Source organism: Pelophylax lessonae (genome assembly GCF_965119305.1).
Source record: "Pelophylax lessonae genome assembly, chromosome: 10".
Taxonomy (NCBI): domain Eukaryota; kingdom Metazoa; phylum Chordata; class Amphibia; order Anura; family Ranidae; genus Pelophylax; species Pelophylax lessonae.
Window position 1 is genome coordinate 109,973,933 of NC_138777.1, and position 23,629 is coordinate 109,997,561.

A 23,629-nucleotide genomic window follows, 5' to 3' on the forward strand; every position below is an offset into this window, starting at 1 on the left:
GCCAGTCAGTGCCTAGATAAGCAGGCACTGATGGGCACTGACTAGCAGCACTATGGGCACTGATTGTGGACACTGATTGTGAGCACTGTGGGCACTGATTGGCACTTTATTTTAATTTTCTGTAATCAGGGCACTGATGAGTGCCCTGATTACCTGTGCTTGTCCCCCCCCCCACCCCCGCCCCCCCGTGAGGAGGAGCTGCTGATCGGCTCTCCTCGCCTCACACACTAACCGTGTGAGGCGAGGAGAGCCAAATAACGGCACTTCCTCATTTACATGTGACCAGCTGTGATTGAACACACCCGATCACATGGGTAAAGAGTCATGTCTTTGACTCTCTACCAAGATCGGGGTCGCGCCATGTCCTAGCAACACGGCGCTGCCACAATCGCCGCTCCGCGTGCCCCCAAGAGGCAGTTCTGGTGCGCCGTCATGTGACTGCGTCCCAGAACAATGGATGCACTGCTCTGCCGTCATTTGACGGCGGGCGGGTAAGAAGTGGTTAAAGAGCTTGCCTTACACTCTTTAGATGTTGCTCGGGCAATCAGGGTGTACCTGGTGACGACTGAGTCGTTCCAAAAATCAGATTCCCTATTTGTCCTTACAGATGTATTCTGTTAGGGGCTGGCCGCGTCTGCTGCGACCATTTCTGGATGGATAGGCAGACGGTGTTGCAGGCCTATTTCATTAAGGGTCAGGATCCTCCTTCCCTGTTTTGGCACATTTTATGTGGGCGCTTAGTGTCTCTTGGGACTTTCTTCATCAGGCGTCAGTGGTGCAGGTTTGCAAGGGGGCCACCTGGTCATTCGCGTACATTGTGTTGGCATCTGTGGATGCTTCCTTTTGGCTGCAAGGGTTTGCAGGCCGCCGTTGGAGAGGATTAGTCCTCTTTGGGGGTGTACTTTTTTGTCAGTTGAGCTCCAGTTGTTCCTGGTTGAGCTCCTGGGTTACCACGTTAACTATGTTTAGTCCTGTTGGAAATTGTTTCCTGCTGTGTTTATAATGAAGAAAAGGGGCTCTCACGCTGTTTTTGGGTGAGATGTGCGTAAGCGAGAAATATAGGGTGGTGAGGCTGCGGCTAGCACTGAAAGTGAAAAGTGTGAATAAAAAGTAAAAGGCGTATCAATCCTGTAAAGTGCTAATAATCAATCATAATGCAATTCATTATAGAGGGGAATACATAATAAAAACAACAGAATCTATATAATATGGAAATGCAAGATAAGGTGCTGAAACAATAGTGCAAATATATGCTATCAATAAGTGACTTGTATAATGAGATGTACCATAAATGAAATAAATTAAATAATCACTGAAAACATTCCATGGATATGCAAATAAGGTGCCAAAGCAGTTGTTCCAAAAGTGCAAATACTATCAAAAAGTGGCTTGTGAAATCGGATTAATACGCCTTTTACTTTTTATTCACACTTTTCTTTTTATTGTTATTTATTCAACAAAAAATATTTTTATTGATTAGTGTACTACACTCCCCACGCTTCGTTCATTCATTTATTCAATATTCATTCATTCATTTATTTATTTAATTTACTAATTTATTGCGCCACACTGTCACACTATGGAAAGAGGCAGCCCAGCACTACACCACATCATTTTAGTTCTTGCTGTGTTTGTTTACCACCCCTCATGCTGATCTGCTTTGGGACTTCCCATTCGACTAATGAAGATTAATGTCGACTAATGTACGTCAATGAACGAAAGAGAAAACTGGATTTTTGTCTTACCGTAAAATCCTTTTCTCTGATGTTCATTGACAGGACACAGCACCCCCTCTGTGGAGTTGGGTTATGTATTCTTCTGACACTGCTTGTTACTAAACTGAATCCTAGAGCAGGAAGTGGGAGTATACCACCTGGGACTGCCCCATGGGTGTAATTAAAGTTATTTTAATCTTGTTAACCCTTTTCTGCCTAGTGTCCTACTCCTAGGAATCGCAGCATAACCCATTTGACTAATGAAGATATGTCGCTGTGTCCGTCAATGAACATCAGAGAAAAGGATTTTACGGTAAGACAAAAACACAGATATGATATAGATATAGCCAAACTTCTTCTTTTTAGTCATGATGTCCTTGGTCACCAGGACAAATGGAGAGTATAAAGGCAAATATGCTGTTCACTTTGCAAGTGAATTTGCACTGTGCATGGGCATTTTCTCAAGAGCTTAGTGAGAGGTGAAGCTTCACTTGCAAAGTGAACAGTCTATTTTCCTTTAGTAAATCAGCCAATAAATCTAAACAGGTCACCATACATGCTGCAATCTGACTGTACAATTGTCTGTACAAATAACAAATACATTGAGCAAGGGCCTGCATGATTGGATACAAATTGATTGAATAAACTAGATGGGGCTTAATATTTACAGTAGATTATATTACAGCATTTGTAAATCTAATGTTGTTTGCGCAAAGATTGTATGGTCAGTTTGAAAGGTATATGGTGAGCCTAAAGTTTGCCATTCACTGATCTAAATTTCAATCAGTGAATAGCCATCCCCGCTTGACCATTCAATTCTTTGACTTACTTCTGTTGGAGGGACATTCTGGAAAACTCTCCTCCATCAGTGACTTCAGACACTGATCTGTGTATTTTGACAGCTGTGAGTGCAAGGTTGGATTCCTCTGCCATATTGTTCGTGTGGATGAAGGAACTTGTTAGTTTTGGGGTTTTTTGTTTTTTTTTTAGCCCACTGGCTAAATGAAAAAAAACCAATAACTTTAACTTAACAGGGGCACAAACCACAGTAAAATCCTGACAAAAACAAATTTTGGCTTTAGATGCACTGTACAAATAACATAGCTTTTGACTTTCATGCTTGTGTATCCTAAAGAAGTGATTATGTTTGTCTGCGGTACTCAATACAGGAGAGAATCCAGAGTTTAAAGCAAAGTATAGAGTTTATGGCGGATCTTCACAGTGGTGGGAAGGACAAAGATAATCCAGATTCTAAGGGAAATGTGGAAAAAATGGAAGAACCCAAGGAAGAATCAATGGACACCAGTGACTTTGCTGCCTTCAAAACACCAGTCAAAGATTTTAAAAGGTATGGGTGTCTAGGTCATCTTCTAGGGCAACACACCTGGCCAATATCAATGCCCACAATTACCTGGACAAGAACAGTCCTCCTCGCAGGTAGCTAGATAGGTTGAAGCACTGAATTACCCTGGATGTTTTGTCCTCCAGTGCTCTTTTGGAAGATCATCAGTAGCCCAGGATGCCCTATTGGAGCTAGAGAAAGGAATGAAGAAGGGGGGTTGAAGGGGAGTTAAAGCTGAATTCCAGGAATTTTGCAAATAGAGTAGGCACACTAACTGTTAAGTCCAATTAGGTGCGTATAACCTCCAGGACTTCTATTACTTACACTCACAGTCCAATTTATTACCTACACCTTGCTAGTACTGGGTTGGACCCCCTTTTGCCTTCAGAACTGCCTAAAGTCTTCGTGGCATAGATTCAACAAGGTGTTGGGATCATTCCTCAGAGATTTTGGTCCATATTGACATGCTAGCATCACACAATTGCTGCAGATTTATCGGCTGCACATCCATGATGTGAATCTGTCGTTCCACCACATCCCAAAGGTGCTCTATTGGATTGAGATCTGGTGACTGTGAAGACCATTGGGAGTACAGTGAACTAATTTTCCTCTTTAAGAAACCAGTTTGATGGTTTGCGCTTTGTGACATGGTGCATTATCCTGCTGGAAGGAGCCATCAGAAGATGGATACACTGTAGTCCAAAAGGGATTGACATGGTCAGCAAAAATACTCAGGTAGGCCATGGTGTTTAAACAATGCTCAGGTATTGGTACTAAGGAGCCCAAAGTGTGCCAAGAAAATATCCCTCGCACCATTACACCACCAGTCTGAACCATTGATACAAGGCAGGGTGGATCCATGCTTTTATGTTTATGCTAAATTCTTACCCTACCATCTGAATGTCCTAGCTGAAATCGAGACTCATCAGACTAGGCAACGTTTTTCCAATCTTCTATTGTCCAATTTTGGTGAACCTATGCAAATTGTAGCCTCAGTTTCCTGTTCTTAGCTGACACCCGGTGTGGTCTTCTGCTCCTGTAGCCCATCTGCTTCAAGGATCGATGTTTTGTACGTTCAGAGATGGTATTCTAAATAACTTGGTTGAATGGAATGGTTATTTGATTTATTGTTGCCTTTTTATCATCTGGAACCAATCTGCCCATTCTTCTGACCTCTGACATCAAAAGGGCATTTTCATCCACACATCTGCCGCTCACTGAATATTTTCCTTTTTTTTGGACCATTCTCTGTAAACCCTAGAGATGGTTGTTTGTGAAAATCCCAGTGGATCAACAGTTTTTGAAATGCTCAGACCCACCCATCTGGCCCCAACTGTGTCGTGTTCAAAGTCCCTTAAATCCCCTTTATTTCCCATTCTGATGCTCAGTTTGAACTTCAGCATGTCTTCTTCACCACGTCTAAATGCATTGAGTTGCTGCCAGGTGATTGGCTGATTATAAATTTTGTTACCAAGCACTTTAACAGGTGTACCTAATAAAGTGGCCGGTGAGTGTATATGTGACCGGTTTATTGCAATGCCAGAGGATACACTCCAGTTATGAAAGGAGACACTACATTTACTGAAATAATCAATATTGGTTTTGTATTGGATCTTTTTCACAGGTAACTAATTGAAAAGGGTTAATAAAGCTTATTCTGTTCAACCAGTCCCGGAAGATTTACCCCCCTTCACGACCAGGACAATGTTTTGCTTTTTGGCTCTGCGTTACTTTACCTGACAATTGTGCAATCATGCAACGCTGTACACAAGCAAAATTCATATTCCCCCCCCCACAAATAGAGCTTTCTTTTGGTGGTATTTTGATGACCACTGTTTTTTTTTTTTGCGCTATTAATGAAAGATGACCAAACATTTTGAAAAACAAACAGTATATTTTTACTTTCTGCTGTAAAAGCTATCCCATTAAAGTATGTGCCAAATCACCGCTTTAGGTACATTTTTAATGCTGATTTTCTCCTGCCTGGAGAAAAGGCATTCAAAAGAGATGGGCTAAATGCCCAGTGGGCATAGCACTGGAATTGTATTCTCTTTGGTTGAAATGTCAGTGTAAAAACAAACAAATGAATCTGTATAGTTCTGGTAAAGTGTCGGTTTCCCTACTGCCATGAACAGTATGAGAAACACTGCCTGAGTTTCAGCACTCACAACCACCCTTCATAATTCCTTTATGCCCTGTAGTAACAAAATATATATATAATTTTTTTTTTTTTTCTTATATTTCCACAGAAAAGATAAGGATCAGTCAGAAGATAAGCAGAGGATAAATGAAGGAGCTTCAGAAAAAGAGCAGGAACATATCAACCAGATAATCAGAGATTCTTTTGGGAAACTAACAAAAAGAGCAGCTAACAGTCAGGTGAGCAGTAAAAGCATCAAGGATTCATGTAATGAGCTATACATATTAAAGTCTGAACTTCAAGGACTGAATCCTAACATACAACATAGCATAAAAATTGCGCTGATTCTTTTTTTAATAATAATGTAACGGTGCCGCTTACATTGCTGGTCTGTGGAAGGGAAACCAAATGCCCTGGTGTTGGTTGAAGGTGGAAGAATGACAAAATGGCCTGCTGTTGATAGTGAGAGGAAAATCCCTGGAGAGAAAAAATGCCCTGCATCAAGGGTCAGTTAGGAGGTCAGGAGTAAGCACCGCAGAGTTATGGGGTCAGTAGTAGGTAACAGGGTTCAAGGGTCAGTAGTTTGCATTACTGACCTCTGGACTTGATATTACTGAGTTTAGGGGGTCAGTAATCCTTAATTCAGAGTCCAGGGGTCAGTAAGGCAGAGTGCTGGGCTCAGGAGTCAATAATGCATAGTTCAGGGATCAGTATTACAGAGTGCGGGGCTCAAGAGTTATTAAAGCAGGGTGCAGGGGTCAGGGTAATGAAGGGTCAGGAGTCAGTAATGTGGAATGCTGGCTCAGGATTCAGTAATGCATAATGCAACGCCAGAAGTTAGTAATGCAGAATGTAAGGTCCAAAGTCAGTAATGTAGGATGCATGATTAGGATTCAGCAATGTGGAATGCAAGGTCAGAATCAGTATTGCAGAGTGCATGGTCAGAAGTCAGTACTGCATAGTACAGACCATAGGAGTCAATAACCACTTAAGGACCAGGCCTATTTCTGACACTTGTCGTTTTAAAAGTTAAAATCATAATTTTTTGCTTGAAAAATTCTATATATATTATAATTTTTGTTTTTTTAGCAGAGACCCTAGAGATTCAATTTGAGATCGTTGCAATACTTTGTCACACCGTATTTGCGCAGCAGTCTTACAAATGCAATTTTTGTGGAAAAAATACACTATTTTGAATTAAAATATAAGAAAATAGTAAAGTTAACACAATGTTTTTTTTCTATATTGTGAAAGATAATGTTAAACTGAGTAAATTGATACCTAACATGGCATGCTTTAAAATTGCACACGTTCGTGGAAAAGCAACAAACTTTGGTACTTCAAAATCTCCATTGGCAACACTTAAAAAATTTCTACAGGTAACCAAGAGTTAGAGGTCTAGTGCGATACCTCACATGTGGTTTGAACAAGAAATGTGTCTATTGGGTGTGTTCAAGCCAAGTTCCGAATCGGTTATGTCAAGCGAAAAGCAATTGGGGTAAAGAAATTTGTTCACCATTACAAAGCGTATGTTTCAGCAAAGGAGTATCAGATTTTTGCCAGGACATGAATTTGAGGTTCGTAAAAGTACGGGAGAAAGATGCAATACCAAACAATGAGGTCAAGGGGCTAGGTCTAGAATACAGCAGCCCCTTGGCCAGGTATTTTTCCCTAATCTGTAGTGTGTTGGAAGTCGCTAAGGACAAAAGGTCATTAGGAGGTCTGTGTCGGGTCTGTCCATGGTAGAGATGGGAAATCTAGCTATATCAATTTTTTAATAATGACCATAATTTAGTGGATTGGCCATGATACCGATTGACTACCCTGATTAGCGTTGCAACATGAAAGTATACCCGGAGGCTGGGAAGAGCAACACCTCCTCTAACCTTAGGTAACCCCAAGATATTTGGGCTAATGCTAGATCTCTTATCCTGCCTTATAAAATTACGGATTGCCCTATTGATGTCTTGGAAAAAAAACCTGGGATGGGGAAACAGGGAGTGCCTGGAAGGCATAAAGGAGTTTAGGTAGAATGTCCATTTTTGACAACATTTATACGGCCAAACCAAGAAATATTCGGTTTATCATGCCAGAAGTGTGGATCGTCAGAGCTAGGGGCGTATAATTGAGATCAGCCAGGGAAGACAAGGAGGGAGGTATTCTGATGCCAAGGTATTTAATAGCTTTTTGTTGCCATTTAAACGAGAAGGTAGATTGTAGTCGAGATATAATCATCTTGGTAAGGATATGTTAAGGGCTTCTGTTTTATTGTAATTTACTTTAAAGTTACTTACCAAGCTTAACTCCGGAAAAAAAAAAAAATTTATCACTTTTATTCCTATTACAAGGAATGCAAACATCCCTTGTAATAGAAACAAGCAGGACAGGGCCTCTTTAAGGTGAGATCTGGGGTCTAAAAGACCTCAGATCTCACATTTACACTTAAAAGCATAAAAAAAAAAGCTCTTAAGGGCGGAAGTGATGTTTGAGGTCGCTCTGGTCCTCCAAGGGTATAGAGTCGAGTTGGAGCCATCTTGCCCTCATTCGACTTCCTGCCCATCAGCACAGGGGATCGGATCCTTTTCCCCGCTGCCAATGGCTCTCCCGCTGCCCATAAAAGTAATCCGCCGCTGGACCACTTTTTATGTTAAAGTGAACCGACTGCTGTGTAAAAATAAAAATGCCGGGGCTTTGGCAGCTATTTAATGTCGAAGTAGCAAATCCCAATGGGCGGTCTGGAAGTGGGGTACAGGAGTCGGTAATGCAGGGTTAGGGTTCAGCAGTGTGGCGTGCAAGGTCAGACATGCAGGGTACAGGATCAGGAGCCAGTAATGCAGAGATCGGTAATGCCAGGTAAGCAGTCAGTCATGGTTAAATCCTAATAAGCATATATTGATTGGTTTGCGCAAACGTTATAACGTCTACAAACTATGTGATCTTTTTATTTATATTTTGTTTTTTGCTAGTAATGGCAGCGACTTATCGCAGGACTGCAATACTGAGAAGGACATTCTGACACTAATTGACATTTTTTGGGGTCCAGTGACACAAATAAAGTGATCAGTTCTTAAAATATGCACTGTCACTGTACTAATGACACTGGCTGGGAAGGGGGTCAACATGAGGGGGATCAAAGGGTTAAAGGGTGTTTGTGTACTATGGGAGGTACTTTTACTAGGGGAAGCCACGGATCCATTTCCCTGCTTTGTAGGAACACAGGATCTTTGCCTTCCATACTGACAGAACGGCAATCTGCCTTGTTTACATAGGCAGAATGCCGTTCTTCCTGTGTAACGAATGATAGGCGGGTGCCGGCGGACATAGTCTCCAGTACCCGATGATTGGCTCCTGCTGTGTATAATCACAAAGAAAGCGAGGCGTTGATTGCACACATGCGTTCCCCGTAGGGAGAGCTGGATCATGTGTGTGTGTGTGTGTGTGTGTGTGTGTGTGTGTGTGTGTGTATATATATATATATATATATATATATATATATATATATATATATATAATATAATATAATATATTTTATATATATATATATATATATATAAAAATAATACCATGTAGCAGTAAAACTCTTGAATCACTTGCTATGGGGCAGACAGCAAGTGATTCCAGAAAAGCAAAGTGCAGAATTCAGTACTAGTTGAAGCAGATTTCAGGGGTCAGTAGTAGATGAGTCAGAGGATCAGAGGTAATACATGCTTATATACCCTGAGGAAGGTGACTGAGTTTTACCGAAACACTAGTTGTAATAAAAGTAATTCTGAGGGCTTTTTTTTTTTTTTTTAAACCTGTTCTACTTGCCTGCTCTGTTCAATGGTATTGATTACTATAGACTGAGTCCAAGCCTAGTGATAGTACTTGTAGTGAACAAGACCAAGGTGAATACTTTATAAAAATCAGCTACCACTATCCATCAGTTATCTGTTTTCTTCCTCTAAACAGTTGTACACACTGCTATATTATCAAAACTAAGCACACGCGCACACCTTTCGTCTAAAAGCCTTTATGGTTCATTCACTTTAACCCAAATAGAGAAAAAACCGAATCCACTGATTTTGTAATGCTTTTCTCATTTCTAGACTTTACAGAGCACATGTATGCTATTGATACCTGTCAATTGCCCATTTGGGATTACCATCTAAACATGTTTTGAATGAAGCGTAAGAAATGGAATGCAAGTTTGATTCTGATGGCACTTGAAATCAGAGCATATATCAAGCCAAAACCTTTATGGAAAGGGTTCAATCCCATATTGGGTTATTTATTTCCTGTGTCCTGCTGGGGAGATTTCCCTGCACATCCTGGCCTCGAGACACAAGAGCAATTTTCTCCAAAGTTAACGGGATTTCCATTTTAGAGAGTTGTCACATTAATGGGTGTCACCATTTGGAGGGTTTTTCCTCACCTTTTGCTTAATATGTATCACCCCTCACTTTCCTTCTCAGTGACAGTGGTCACCAGCACAGAAAGGTAATCACCTCGATTGAGAAAACAATAAAAATCGAAAAGGGTCTAACCTTTCTTAACTCCGTCCAAAACGTAAAAAAAAAAAAAATTCTTTACTTACACTTTAAAGCCTTAAATCTGCAGTGCATTATTGCAAATCACAATGTGCCTTTTAACCTAAGTTATGATAAATCTAAATATTTATTTGACTCTGTCATGTGGAAAACATGCTTACTTTGCATTTTACTCTACTTTACTACGTTTTAATGCTAATATACAAATAAAGGTATTAATCATTACAGCTGGAGTTTGAGAGAAGGAAGCCTGATGGAACTACAACCCTGGCTCTGCTGAACCCTGGGGACACAGCATTGGGTATGTAGATGGCAAAAAAATAAAACATTTTCATAATGATAACAGCACTTGGTAAGTGTGTAAATTAAATTGATATTTGGTGAGACTTCTATGTATTGATGTGAACGAATTTCAGTCCTAAAGCAGGCTTTCAGTCCTCTCTTCTGCATAATTTCTTGACTTTAGAGTGGAAGCGGGAGTGTGTTTTAGTTAATCACTATCTAGAAGTAGCATACAAAGGACCATTAAGTGTGTAAAGCGGACCTAAAGCGTTATTAAACCCAATAACAAACCTTTTAATATGTTGGTTTACAATCCATAAAAGGGATAGCTGCATTAGTTTTATCTTTTAGGCTCCATGTACACGGGACGTTGGAAATGGCCGTTTAGGAGCAGTTGGGCGTTTTTTTTAGAAGCCCCTGAACCCATCTACATTTTATCTTATCTGTCCATGTACACAGGGTCGTTTACAGTCATTTGCAGGCAGTTGAGTTCAGGGACGTTTTTTAGAACGCAATTATTTGCGTTCGAACGTGTGTTTCCCGGCGTTTGAAACGCAGAAACGCGACCAAACGTGATGAACGTTTTCAGCCACGTTCTACGTTTTTTTTCTTCCATTCAAAATCAATGGTTCCCTATGGGAGCCTATTGATTTGAATGGAAGTCGCACCGCAAGTCGGATCCGGATGATCCGACTTGCGGCACGACTTGCCCTGTGAGAATATTGAGGGGGAACTCCACGCCAAAAAAATGGGAAAAAAAAAACCGGCGTGGGGGTCCCCCCAGGTTCCAAACCAGGCCCTTCGGGTCCGGTATGGAATTTGAGGGTAGCCCCACACCGAAAAAACGGCGTGGTGTCCCCGCCAAAATCCATAGCAGACCCTTTTATCCGAGCATGCAGGCCAGGAAAGGGGAGGGGACGAGCGAGCGGCCCCACCCCCCCTGGATCATACCAGGCCACATGCCCTCAACATGGGGGGGTGTTGGTGCTTTGGGGCAGGGGGAGCTCTGCACCCCCCACCTCAAAGCACCTTGCCCCCATGTTTATGAGGACAAGGGCCTCATCCCCACAACCCTGGCCGGTGGTTGTGGGGGTCTGCGGGCAGGGGGCCCAACGGAATCTGGAAGCCCCCTTGAACAAGGGTGGCCCCCAAATCCCGGATCCCCTCCCTATGTGAGTGGGTATGGGGTACACTGTACCCCTACCCATTCACCCCATAAAAGGCGGTGTATGTAAATAATGATAGGAGACGTTTTGGAAATTTTATTAAAAATCTTCATCTGGACTTCTCCGCTCCGGTCTTCTCCTCTCCGCTCTTCTTGTCTTCTGCTCTTTTGCTGTCCAATCTTCTGCTCTTTTGCTGTCCAATCTTCTGCTCTTTTGCTGTCCAATCTTCTGCTCTTTTGCTGTCCAATCTTCTGGTCTTCTTCTTCCTCCGGTCCTCCTCCGACGATGTCTCCGGCGATTATGCCGGTCTCTGCAGCTTGTTATATAGCCAATGTGGGCGTGGCCTCCCGGTGACATCACCGGGAGGCCCTGCCCCCTTATGTCACAGATGACGTCATGGGGTTGTAGTTGTAGGGCAGGTTAAGAATAACAAAAAGTTTGTCCGCGGACAAAGTGCATTTATGTTCTTGTTCCACACAACACACCCCCCGGATGCCTAGGTCAGATCTAATAGCTACCGCCAGAGTTTCAATGGCCATTGCGAAAATTAAAGGGGATAATGGGCAGCCCTGCCTTGTACCCTGCGCAATGGAGATAGGGGTAGAAAATTGGTCCTGCAGACGAACCTGGGCCCGTGGAGTGGATTATAAAGCCCTTAGGATAGTAAGAAACTGTGGTCCAAACCCCCAGACCTCCAAGACCCGGAACATGTAGGACCAGGAAACCGTGTCGAAGGCCTTCTGTAAGTCTATGGATAACCGAAACCCCTCCTGAGCCGAACCCCCGTCCCATTTGGATCTAAGCAGGAATATGACATCAATAACCCGGAAAATCTGATCAGGTCCCTGTCACCCTGGGATGAACCCCACCTGATCTCTATGCACATATGCTGCAATAAAAGATGCCAAGCGGTTAGCCAAAATTTTTGTCAGGAGCCCCCTTTCCGTAACGAATTAAAAAAGTGGGTTAGGTACCAGGATAACATTGTCACAAATTTCTTATAGTAAAGGGCTGAAAAACCATATAGACCTAGCGCAGAGCCCGTTCTTGCATCCTTAATCACCCCTAAAACTTCCTGTTCCGTGATAGGGACTTCCAGTCGGACGCTAAGGGCAGTAGTCCGCTTAGGTAAAGGAATGTCTTCCATGAAGGAGTCCACTACCTCCGAGGACCCCAAAGAGTCTGACCGGTATAGCCGGGCAATAGATGTCCCTGAACTCCTCCATAATTTTTGTGGGTTTTGGGTAGAACCCCCCCCCCCCCCCCCAGCAGAGCGCAGCTTCTGTAATGCATGGGAACGATCCCTAGGGGTCAGTTTAGATGCCAACATAGGCCCAATTATATCACGCTGGAAGTAAAAACATGCACCACTCCATCTTAAGCTCTTTTCAACTCTGGCAGTAAGCACCAGATTAAGTGCCAACCTAGTAGACTCGATTTTAGCTAGGGTTTCCCGATTGGGTCTAAGCTTATGCGCTTTGCACAATTCTTGTAAGTCAAGTATTGCCAGGGCCAAGTCATGCTCTCTCTTTATCTGTGTCTACATTTGAATTATTTCCCCCCGTATGGTGGCTTTATGGGCTGCCCAGATTACATTTTGTTTATATTCACCATAACTAGTTTCCCCATTGGAATGTTTCCCTGCTATTACTTATTTGTGGACCCAAAATTTAGAATTTTTGTTTTCCATTTTTATTGCAAGTGAAAGTAAATAGGACAAATAGAGAGGGGGAATCTCCCGAACGGTGGCCCAGACGGAAATAAAAAACGATAGGTGTTCAAATCCAGCTATACTCCATCCAAAAATAGAAAAAAATCCTTTGCCTTTCAGTTACACTTTAAATTGAAGGAGCTGAGACCAGAGCATTCAGCTTATGAAGTGCAGAACTGAAGTCCTAGTATGCCTGAACTTTTTATAAAATTGCTGAATTTCTGCAGTTCAGCTTTAAATGTACTTGCCTTACCTTGGCATCCATAAAATAGGTGGGGTCATCATTCTTCCGCAAGCTCCCTGGGAGATTCTGAGTATCCAATATCTCACAGGATGACTGCCCAGCTCTGTGCAATTTCCTGTGTTCTCACTTGAAGGATAATAATGCCACCCTCACCTTTGCATCAGGGTGGTGAGTTTATACCATATGTTTTCATCTTTCGTTTTTTTCATCCATGTCTCTTTTTTTCTTCGGTGTGTCCTGATAGAAGAAAGCTGTTCTAGGTTGTAGTATTAATAACTTAAATGTCAGTGTACTTTTTTACTTGATACAAACATAGGTGTAAATTACAGTGGGACATTCAAATTTGCAAGACAAGTAGATTTCTGGACTTCAGTACTGTGCACCACTCTAAGATTTTAACTTGATTTTTAAACCCTTTTCTTTAGAACCTGGGCATGGAACTGCCATTCTTGGGTCCACAGCTGGCCGACTACAAGCAGGGGTAAATTGCTTGCAAGGATTCAAAGAAGATAAACGCAACAAAGTCACTCCAGGTAAACCGTCGTCATATATATATTTTTTTTTCCTGTAATTTCCTGTGAAAATTTTCTATTTTGCTTTCATTCATTGACGGATACAGCCCCTGATCATCTTAACCATTGGGTTGTACTGCCCCCTACAGGAGTAGGACAAGAGGCAGAAAAAAAACTGGCTACGCCTATGGGCAGTCCCAGGGGGTATACTCCCTTTTTCTGCTATAGGTACTCAATTTTGTTATAAGCAGCGTTAGAAGAAATCCAACTCCACATTTTTTCTTTTTAGATAGAATTTTTTTCTCCTGTTTTTTTTCATGTGAGATCTACAATCAACTGGGCGACAGGCTGGATAATCTAGCGTGCGCAGACCTCAGCTCCACCCTAGGTTGGCCGCCACATAGCCCCACCGGTTGGGGGCTGGCCTGTGAGGTAAATGCCTCGCAAGGCCACATACGACTGGGTCTCGGACTGAGTCAAAGCATTCCTCCTGGCCGACAGCCCCGCATTTCGATGCAGAGTAGGTTCTGTCTGGAGCGGTGCCCGTCTGGTTCCTGGTATAGTGAGTGACTGAAACCCCCCCTCTCCCCCTGGAGGGTTTTGGGGTGGATGTGGGCCCCTCCATGGGGCGGTCGGACCCCTGGGTTCCCCTCCTTCCGGTTAAGTATCCAAACCTGCCCCCCCCCCGTTTGGTGGTTCCTGTGGGCCATATCATCCCCCCTCCTTTACTTGGGCTGTGGGTTGGCCTGGTCCACTGCCTGGGGTGGGGGCAAGGTGCTGTGCTGGCCATGAGGGCGGGGGGGGGGGGGGGTGCGCTGCTGGTGATCGGCTGTCGGGGGGGTCTACCTAGTGGGGGCTCCTGCCAGGGGCCCCTCTTCCTGCCTGTTCCCGTTTTTCTGAGGCCTAAGGATCCCTCCTGGGATACGGGGAGCCTTGTGGTGCCACCATTTTTTGCTGTAGCCTGTGTGCTCAATGCACAGCGGCCATGTTTGTGTAGTCCGCTGCCCATTTTGCGGTGGTTTGCCATTAAACATAGCGGCAGCCATGACAGTAGAGCGACAATTTTGGCTGTGGGAGCCCCTCCTCATCCCCTGCTGTGGACTCCTGGATCATTTCACTTACTGATCGCCATCCGTGGAGTGCAGATTATCCTGGTGGCTGCAGGTGTCTGTTTCTGCTGGGTGGTGAGTCTGGTGATCCTCTCTGCTGAGGATCACTTGGTGCTTGTGCCTGACGACCGGGTGGTGCTGCTGGCACAGTGGAGATTGTCCCTTTGCAGTGCGTTATACTTTTTGTGGGGTCCCCCTGGTGACTTATGGAGTCTTTGGAGCACATCTCCTCGCCTGATCCCCTCTCTGAGGCTGTGGTGTCCTCCGGGTCCCAACCATCCATCGATGCACTGACAGCTGTCCTGGAGTCCTTTGTGTTCCGAGTGGAGATGGCTTTCGGGCGACCGGCTCGCAAAAAGCACCCCCCCCCCCCCTTCTCCTGACTCATCTGTCTCATCAGATCCTGAATCTGATTTGGCCCCTGCAAGGGTGCTCCCTGCTGGGTCTGCGACCACGCGCCCGGAATCCTCAGATAGTGAGGATGATTCCTCCACATCTGCAGCCACGCACAAAAAGGCGCTGATGGAAGCACTGATTGTGTCTGTTTGTGTGTCCTTAAAGATGGAGGATGCAGCTGCGACAGAGGCGCAGGTTCCCTTTGGCACTCACAAGCCATCCAGAGCGGCAAAGGTGTTTCCTTTCTTATTTTGACAGAATTGTCACTAAAGAGTGGGGACGATCAAAGCATCCCCTTGGGGTCCCTAAGCGATTTGCTAGGTGATTACCCCTATGAGGAGTCCCTTATTAAGAAGTGGACTGTTCCATCCGTGGTGGACCCTCTGGTTTCCAGCTTGAACAAGGCAACCATGATTCCCGTTGAAGAGTCCCCAGCCTTTAAAGATCCAGCTGACAGGAAGGCGAAGGCTGTGGCCTGCAATATGTACACTCTGGCTTGTTCAACACTGAGGCCGGTATTCACCATTGCCCTACTGTCTCAAACTCTGACTGAGTGGGCTAAGCTTTTATGCCGTGACCTGGAGGGAGAACAGCTCCCCCCTGCATTTGCTGTGCTGGCAGGCCAGCTGGTCCAGGGGCTGCAGTTTATCTGTGATGCCTCTTTGGATGCGGCTCCCCCAGTGGCTTGGCTCTCTGTTTCGGCAGTGGTCCTTCGGTTTGTCTTTTGGCTCAAATGCTGGTCTGCAGACCAGACTTCTAAAAAGGCCTTGACTGATCTCCCCTCTTAAGGAGATCGTCTGTTTGGAGCTACCCTGGATGATGACATTAAAGGTCTCAAAGGGGGAAAGAGTACCTTTCTTCCATAGGCTACTAAGAGCAAGGATCCTCGTCATTGACGTGTGCCCTCCTTCTCGTCTCATATGAAGTTTTTTCATCCCTCAGGGTCGTTTGACAAGGGCTCAAAGTCTTTCAGGGCCCCCTCTGGAGGATCCAAGCGAACCTGGTCTGGCAAGCCGAGAGTGGGCTTCTCCAGAACCATGGAAAAGGCTCTTTTAGCATGAAGGTGCGCCCTCAACTGTATCGGGAATGGGGGGGACATCTTCACTGGTTTCCGGACCCATGGACTTCCCTGGTACAAGACAAGTGGGTCCACAAGTAATTCGGCCCGGCTACAAGATCGATTTTCGCTCTTGTCCCCCGGCAAGGTTCTTTCCTTAGGACTTGTACCTGTCCCCTGACTTGTACCTGTCCCTGGACCGCTTACAGGGTCTGTTTGGGGCGGTACAAGACCTGTTACTTCAAGGGGTGATTGTCCTGGTTCCGACTTCAAAACGTTTTCAGGGTTTTTACTCAAACCTGCTTAGAGTTCCCAGGTGCAGGTGCAGAAGTTCAGAATGAAGTCCATTCGCACAGTGGTGGCATCCCTGAATCAGAGAGAGGATGTGTACCACCTGGGACTGCCCCATAGGCATAGCCAGACTTTGTTTCTGCTTAGTGTCCTACTCCTGTAGGGGGGCAGCATAACCCAATGGTCAAGAAGATAAGGAGCTGTGTTAGTCAATGAACATCAGGGAAATGGATTTTATGGTAAGTCAAAAATCCCCATTTTTTTTTTTTTTTGCTCACAGTTCCACTTTGTTTGGGTATGTATTATTCGTTACAGCGGTTATACCAGTAAACTCACTAGGACTGACTGTCAGTTTGGTTTTACTTTTGTAAATAAAGCCTTTTGTAGTCTTTATTGATAATTATAACAATATTAACCTCTGATGAGCCCCTTGTCACTGACTGCAGTGTTACAGGCACACTGTTTACTACCTCTTCCTGCCTTTTTTTAGCGGGCGTTATTCTTCCTACTTGTACGATACAGCGGTGTGTGTTACTGGCCAGATCACCAGGAAAAAAACATAGGGAGACAAAAGCCTAAAAAAAAAAAAAAAAAAAAATGCAGCCACTACATCTAATGATTGGTAAGCTGCAATATATTACATTTTTGGTTTTGGGTTTAATATCACTTTAACCAGAACTTTGTGTTTCTCTTCACTGTTTACACTTTTTCAGAAAGACTGACTCTTTTTGTCATTCCTAAGGACTCGTAAAGGGAAACCAACTTCTCATTGCACCATTTTTGGTGGCTCTAATAGATTATTATACAAAGAGCCTAAGGATAAGGTTCCACCCTTTCCTTTTAAGGCACACTAAGATCAGTAAGAGCTTCCTGGGCCTTTTGGTAGAGGGCATCTGTTTCTCAGATTTACAAAGCTGCCACCTGGTCTTCCATTGATACATAAAATATATATATATATATATATATATATATATATATATATATATATTCTCTGTAAAGGAAATTGTAGACCTAGTTGTAAATATCCAATATTGCATTTAAAGTTTAGTTTATTTTATGGCAGTGATGCAAATTTGTGTTATTTATTCCTAGTGTTATACTTGAACTATGGGCCGTTCACCTCTTACGCACCATCCTATGACTCAACCTTTGCAAACATTGGCAAGGATGATTCTGATCTAATTTACACAATGTATGGAGAAGACCCAAGTCTTCAGGGGACTTTCAGGTACAGCAGCATAAGTTATCTCATGTCTGTATTGTATATGTCTGATGATGTATATCAGTTTCCAAATAATGTACTTGTGTTTTGGAATTATTGTTGTTTAATTGGGTAAACCGAGGTGTAGATTTAACCACTCGACCCTCGGAAGATATACCCCTCCATGACCAGGCCATTTTTTGCTATACGGCACTACTTTACTTTAACCAGTTCCAGACCGCCCACCGCATATATACTGTGGCAGGGTGGCCCGGCTGCCAAAATTTTGTACATGCACATGATTTTTTTGCACGTGGTCTAGGGGGCGCACAACGCTCCTGCTGTGATTAAACAGAGCAGGAGCCACTAAGCGGGTTCGGGCAGCTGCGATGGCCGCCGGGACCCACCAATCATTCAGGGGAAAGGCAGAGCGGTGGTCTGCCTATGTAAACCAGAAAGACTGCTGTTCTGTCAGGGAGTAAAAGAGAGATCTTGTGTTTTAAGCTGAGCTGAAACACAGATCTCTCTTTTCGTCCAGTGCTTCCATTTTCCCCCCCAGGTAGAAAGCACTCCCTAGGAGCACATTTAACACCTTGCTCGCCCCTGGTGTTAACCTCTTCCATGCCAGTGTTATTTATACAGTAACAGTGCATTTTTTTCAGCACTGATCACTGTATTGGTGTCACTTAGTGTCAGATTTGTCTGCCTCACAGTTCAGTTAAAAATCGCTCATCGCCGCCATTACTTGTAAAAACAATAAAAAAAAAATATATAAAAAGTCAATAAATCTATCCCATAGTTTGTAGACGCTATAACTTTTGTGCAAACCAATCAATATACACTAATTAGGATTGTTTTACCAAAAATATGTAGCAGAATACATATTGGCCTAAATTGATGAAGAAATTTGATTTTTAAATTTTTTATTGGGTATGTTTCATAGCAGAAAGTAAAAAATATAGATTTTTTTTCTATTTTTTTTTTTTTTTGGGGGGGGGGGGCTTCTTTTTTTTTTTTTTTTTTTGTTTATAGCGCAAAAAAATAGAAACCGCATAGGTGATCAAATACCACCAAAAAATCTATTTGTGGGGGGAAAAAAGACCTAAATTTTTTTTGGGTACAGCATTGCACAACCGCCGCAATTGTCAATTAAAGCAACGCAGTGCCGTATCGCAAAAAATGGCCTGGTCAGGTAGAGGGTAAAACCTTCCAGAACTAAAGTAGTTAACTGACAATTGTGTGGTCATGCAACGCTGTACCCCCAAAAAAGTTTGTCATTTGTTTCCCACAAATAGAGCTTTCATTTGGTGGTATTTGATCACCACTGCATTTTTTATCTTTATTTTTTGCTCTATAAACAAAGACCTACAATTTTGAAAAAAAAAAAAAAACAATATTTTATACCATCTGCTATAAAATATATCCAACGCAAAGCTTAAAAAAATAAAAATCTAATTTTTCATCAATTTAGGCCAATTTGTATTTTGCTACATGTTTTTGGTAAAAAAAATCTCAATAAGCCACTTATAGCGTGACTGCAATATTGCGGCAGGCAGACTGACACGTTTGACACTTTGTGGAAATGAGTGACACTAATACAGTGGTCAGTGATGAAAAAAATGCACTGTCACTAGTGTACTAATGACACTGGCTGGAAAGGGGTTAAACATCTAGGGTGATCAAAGGGTTAACTACGTGCCTAACTAGTTTTGTTTTTTTTTGTGTAAACTGTGTGCTGCACTTAGGTATGCTTTTGCAGAGGCACAAACTCCATCACTTTCCCTCTGTCAGAAGGGAGATCTGCCATGTTGATATAGGCAGAGCTCCGTTCTGTGTCAGCCCGACAATTGACGGGTGCCAGCAGACATCCATTGCCCGGCACCCGCAGATTGGCTTCTGCTGTGAGTTAGCAGAAGTGGCACATGCGTGTGCCCCCTAGGTGGAAGTGCAGAATGACGTTTATATATACGGGATTCTGCAAAGAACTGCCACCCTGGAGCAGTATATCTGCTATGGGGTGGTCCAGAAATGGTTAATATAATGCCATACAGAAAATTTATCAAAAGTGCTATTGGTTCAGCAAGTGTTTTTTTTTTTCCCCTCCTATGGATTACCCTCCTCTCAATAGTTACATTGCAGTCAGCAAATTTCTCTTAGGCTGTCTGCCAGTGGGCTAATGCTCCTTTTTGCTGCTTTACAATCAGTGGACTTGTGCTCTCGTGCACATTTGTAAAGTGCGTTGAATTAGTTGACCAATGCTCAGTTACCATGAACACCAGCTGTTGTTGTCCAACAATGTCTGTCTCATCTTAAATGGGTGCTATGAATATGTACTGTGGTTCCTCCGCTAGCTTGTTCCTAGTATAATGATGTAGGAGCAGGGGGATCAGTATTTGACACAATGTCAGATACCTGAAGTGGCCGGGGATCCGCTATGCAGCTTATTTTTCAGACACTGACCGCTGGAAAGGTATATATAATTCCTTTTTTATTTATTTTTTGTTTTTTTTATTGTGTGGCTTTAGTATAATTTTAAACCTATAGTGGCAGTCACTTTAATCAACCAATTCCATCAGCATTCTAGTATTTAAACTGCCAAGTGACTTAGCACAAGCTAAACCTAGATCATATTTCATCAGATTCTACTTAGTTTTACTTTATAGCTACATAAAGCCCTTAAAGTGGTTGTAAACATCTGACATAAAATATGAACAAAACTAGGGATGCACCGAAATGAAATTCTTGGCCGAAGCCGAATAATAATAAAATGTTTGGCCGAAGGCCGAATACCGAACGCGGTGTTTTGCATTTTTTCCATTTATTTTGCCAATTTTTTGTCCTCTCTCTTGTCCTCTCGTGTCTCTCTCTCTCTCTTGTCCTCTCTCTCTCTCTCTCTCTCTCTTGTCCTCTCACTCTCTCTCTCTCTTGTCCTCTCATGTCTCTCTCTCTCTCTCTCTTGTCCTCCTCTCTCTCGCTCTCTCTCTCTTGTCCTCTCTCTCTCTCTCTCTCTCTCTCTCTCTCCCTAAATGTTACTGTAGGGAATGGGATTCAGTGCACACTGCAGCCTTGTACCATAGGGTTAATGTTAGTGACACTGTAGGGATTGGGAAGGATGCTGGGAATGGAAATCAGGAAGCATGCAGGCAGCCTTGTAAATTTTAATTGCAGATACAGGGCACTGGGCAGGTCAGGGTTAATGTGGTAACATCAATTACTCAGTGACAGTCAGTCAGTGTCAGTGTGGACTCGATCAGATTATACAGTGACAGACAGTCTCTCATAGTGGTGGTAGTAGGAGGCTGGAGGTGGACTAGTAGTAGCCTGGAAAGGAGCACAGCCGCATACATACATTACTCACTCGTGCACTGCAGCCCGCCCCACACATTCAGTGAGTCTTACTCTCCTCCCTAGTTTTTTCAATGGCACATTCAGGAAGCCAATCACGCCGTGAGTAGTGGCACAGCGGAACCAATCAGGTGTGCAGGCACGCGTGATTGGTTCGCTGTGCGGCTAATCACGGCGTGATTGGCTTCCTGAATGTGCCATTGAAAAAACTAGGGAGGAGAGTAAGACTCACTGAATGTGTGGGGCGGGCTGCAGTGCACGAGTGAGTAATGTATGTATGCTCACCGCTGAAGTGTCCCGGCTTCCCCTGCCTAACACGGAAGTCTGTGAGTCCTCCTGTCCTCCTCCGAGTCCCTTCCCCCTGTAAATATCGTGACCTCGGCGATATGAATATCGCCTACGGCCACAGAACAATAGTCAATATCATATCGACTATCGTTCAGCCCTATTATTCGGCACAAAATTATTCGGCCTTTTGACTTATTCGGCCGAACACCGAAAGTGCTATTTTTTCTATTTTCGGCCGAATAATGTTCGGCCGCCGATTATTCGGTGCATCCCTAAACAAAACACATCCTTCTATAGTGTTTATTTGTCTCAATCCAAAGCTATCCGCATGAGTCCTTTCTTACAGGTTTTCCCCACTGCAAGATATAAAAAGGTGATGGGGAGGGAGCTCCAGCACACAGTCTATGATTGGTATTCTTAACCCTGCATGTTCCTGTGTGGGGGGGGGGGGGGGTTGTTCTGAGTTCTCACTGAGGTATCACTTCATTCCCCTACCATCTGCTTTGTAGTTCTGTAAAGATAATTTTTTTAATGCCCTGTACAGGACTGATGGCTGCAGAAAAACAGGTTCAACTTATGTAGGGGGATTTTTCATCTTCGTGTATCACCTGAGATCAGTAATTTCACTGGGTACAGTGCCTTCAAAAAATATTCATACCCCTTGAAATTTTTCCACATTTTGTCATGTTACAACTAAAAACCTAAATATATTTTTTTGTGATAGACCAACACAAATTGGCACAAAATTGTGACGTGGAAGGAAAATGATCAATGGTTTTACATTATTTTATTTTTATTTTTTTTCAAATAAACATCTAAAAAGTCCACCTGTGTGAAATTTAATCTCAGTATAAATACAGCTGTTCTGTAATGCCTTCAGAGGTTTGTTCGAGAACCTTACTGAAGAAACTGCATCATAAAGGCCAAGGAAAACACCAGAGACAGGTCAGGGATAAAGTTGTGGAGAAGTTTAAAGCAGGGTTAGGTTATAAAAAAATATCCAAATCTTTGAACATCTCAGGGAGCACTGTTCAATCCATCATCTTAAAATGGAAAGAGTATTGCACAACTGCAAAACTACCAAGACATGGCTGTCCACCTAAACTGACAGGCCGGGCAAGGAGAGCCATTAATCAGAGAAACAGCCAAAAGGCCAATGGTAACTCTGGAGGAGCTGCAGAGATCCACAGCTCAGGTGGGAGAATCCATCCACAGGTCAACTATTAGTCGTGCACTCCACAAATATGACCTTTATGGAAGAGTGGCAAAAAGAAAACCATTGTTGAACGAAAGCCATAGGAAGTCCCATTTGCAGTTTGCGAGAAGCCATGTGGGGGATACAGAAAACATGTGGAAGAAAGTGCCCTGGTCAGATGAGACCAAAATTGAACTTTTTGGCCTAAAAGCAAAACGCTATGTGTGGCAGAAAACTAACACTGCACATCACCCTGAACACACCAATCCCACCGTGAAATGTGGTGGTGGCAGCATCATGTTGTGGGGATGCTTTTCTTCAGCAGGGACAGGCAAGTTGGTCAGCGTTCATGGGAAGATGGATGGAGCCAAATACAGGGAAATCTTTGCAGAAAACCTGTTAGGCCCCTTTCCCACTTGTGTGACTTGTCATGCAATTTTGGGACTGCAAAATCGCAGGACAAGTCGTTCTCCATTATTTCCAATGAGCCCCATTCATATCTGTGTGGCTTGAAGTTGCACCGACTTCAAAGTAGTCCCTGCACTACTTTTTGGCATGATTTTGGTGCGTTTTGACCAAAAGACATTATAAGCCCAGTCAAACTCGCATCAAAATCGCGGTAAAATCATGCGACTTTGAAGTTGCACAAGTGTGAAAGAGGCCTTAGTCTACAAAAGACTTGACTGGAGTGGATGTTCAGTTTCCAGCAGAACAAACAACCCTAAACATACAACCAAAGCTACAACAGAGTGGTTTAGATTAAAGCATATTTATGTGTTAGAATAGCCCAGTCAAAGTTCAGACCTAAATCCAACTGAGAATCTGTTGAAATACTTGCAAATTGCTGTTCAGACGCTCACCATCCAATCTGACAGAGCTTGAGCTATTTTGCAAAGAAGAATGGTAAAAAATGTCACTCTTTAGATGTGCAAAGCTGGTCGAGACATACCCTAAAATACTTGCTGGTGTAATTGCAGCATAAGGTGGTTTTACAAAGTATTGACTCGGGGGGGGGGGGGGGGGGTTGAATACAAATGCACGCTACATTTTTCGGATACTTATTTGTAAAAATTTGTTGAAAACCATTTATCATTTTCCTTCCACTT

The 23,629-nt window shown here is 43.3% G+C and overlaps 1 protein-coding gene across 2 annotated transcripts in view; it reads left to right on the forward strand.

Annotated features, from left to right (window-relative positions):
- BRD7 (bromodomain containing 7) overlaps nucleotides 1-23,629 on the forward strand; it is an 80,783-nt gene that overhangs the window by 42,898 nt on the left and 14,256 nt on the right. For both annotated transcript variants that reach the window (XM_082270017.1, XM_082270018.1), the window contains exons 8-12: nucleotides 2,885-3,063; nucleotides 5,307-5,436; nucleotides 9,955-10,027; nucleotides 13,555-13,662; nucleotides 17,587-17,722. In XM_082270017.1, coding sequence (XP_082126143.1) covers nucleotides 2,885-3,063; nucleotides 5,307-5,436; nucleotides 9,955-10,027; nucleotides 13,555-13,662; nucleotides 17,587-17,722 — 626 coding nt within the window. The remainder of the gene's footprint in view (nucleotides 1-2,884; nucleotides 3,064-5,306; nucleotides 5,437-9,954; nucleotides 10,028-13,554; nucleotides 13,663-17,586; nucleotides 17,723-23,629) is intronic.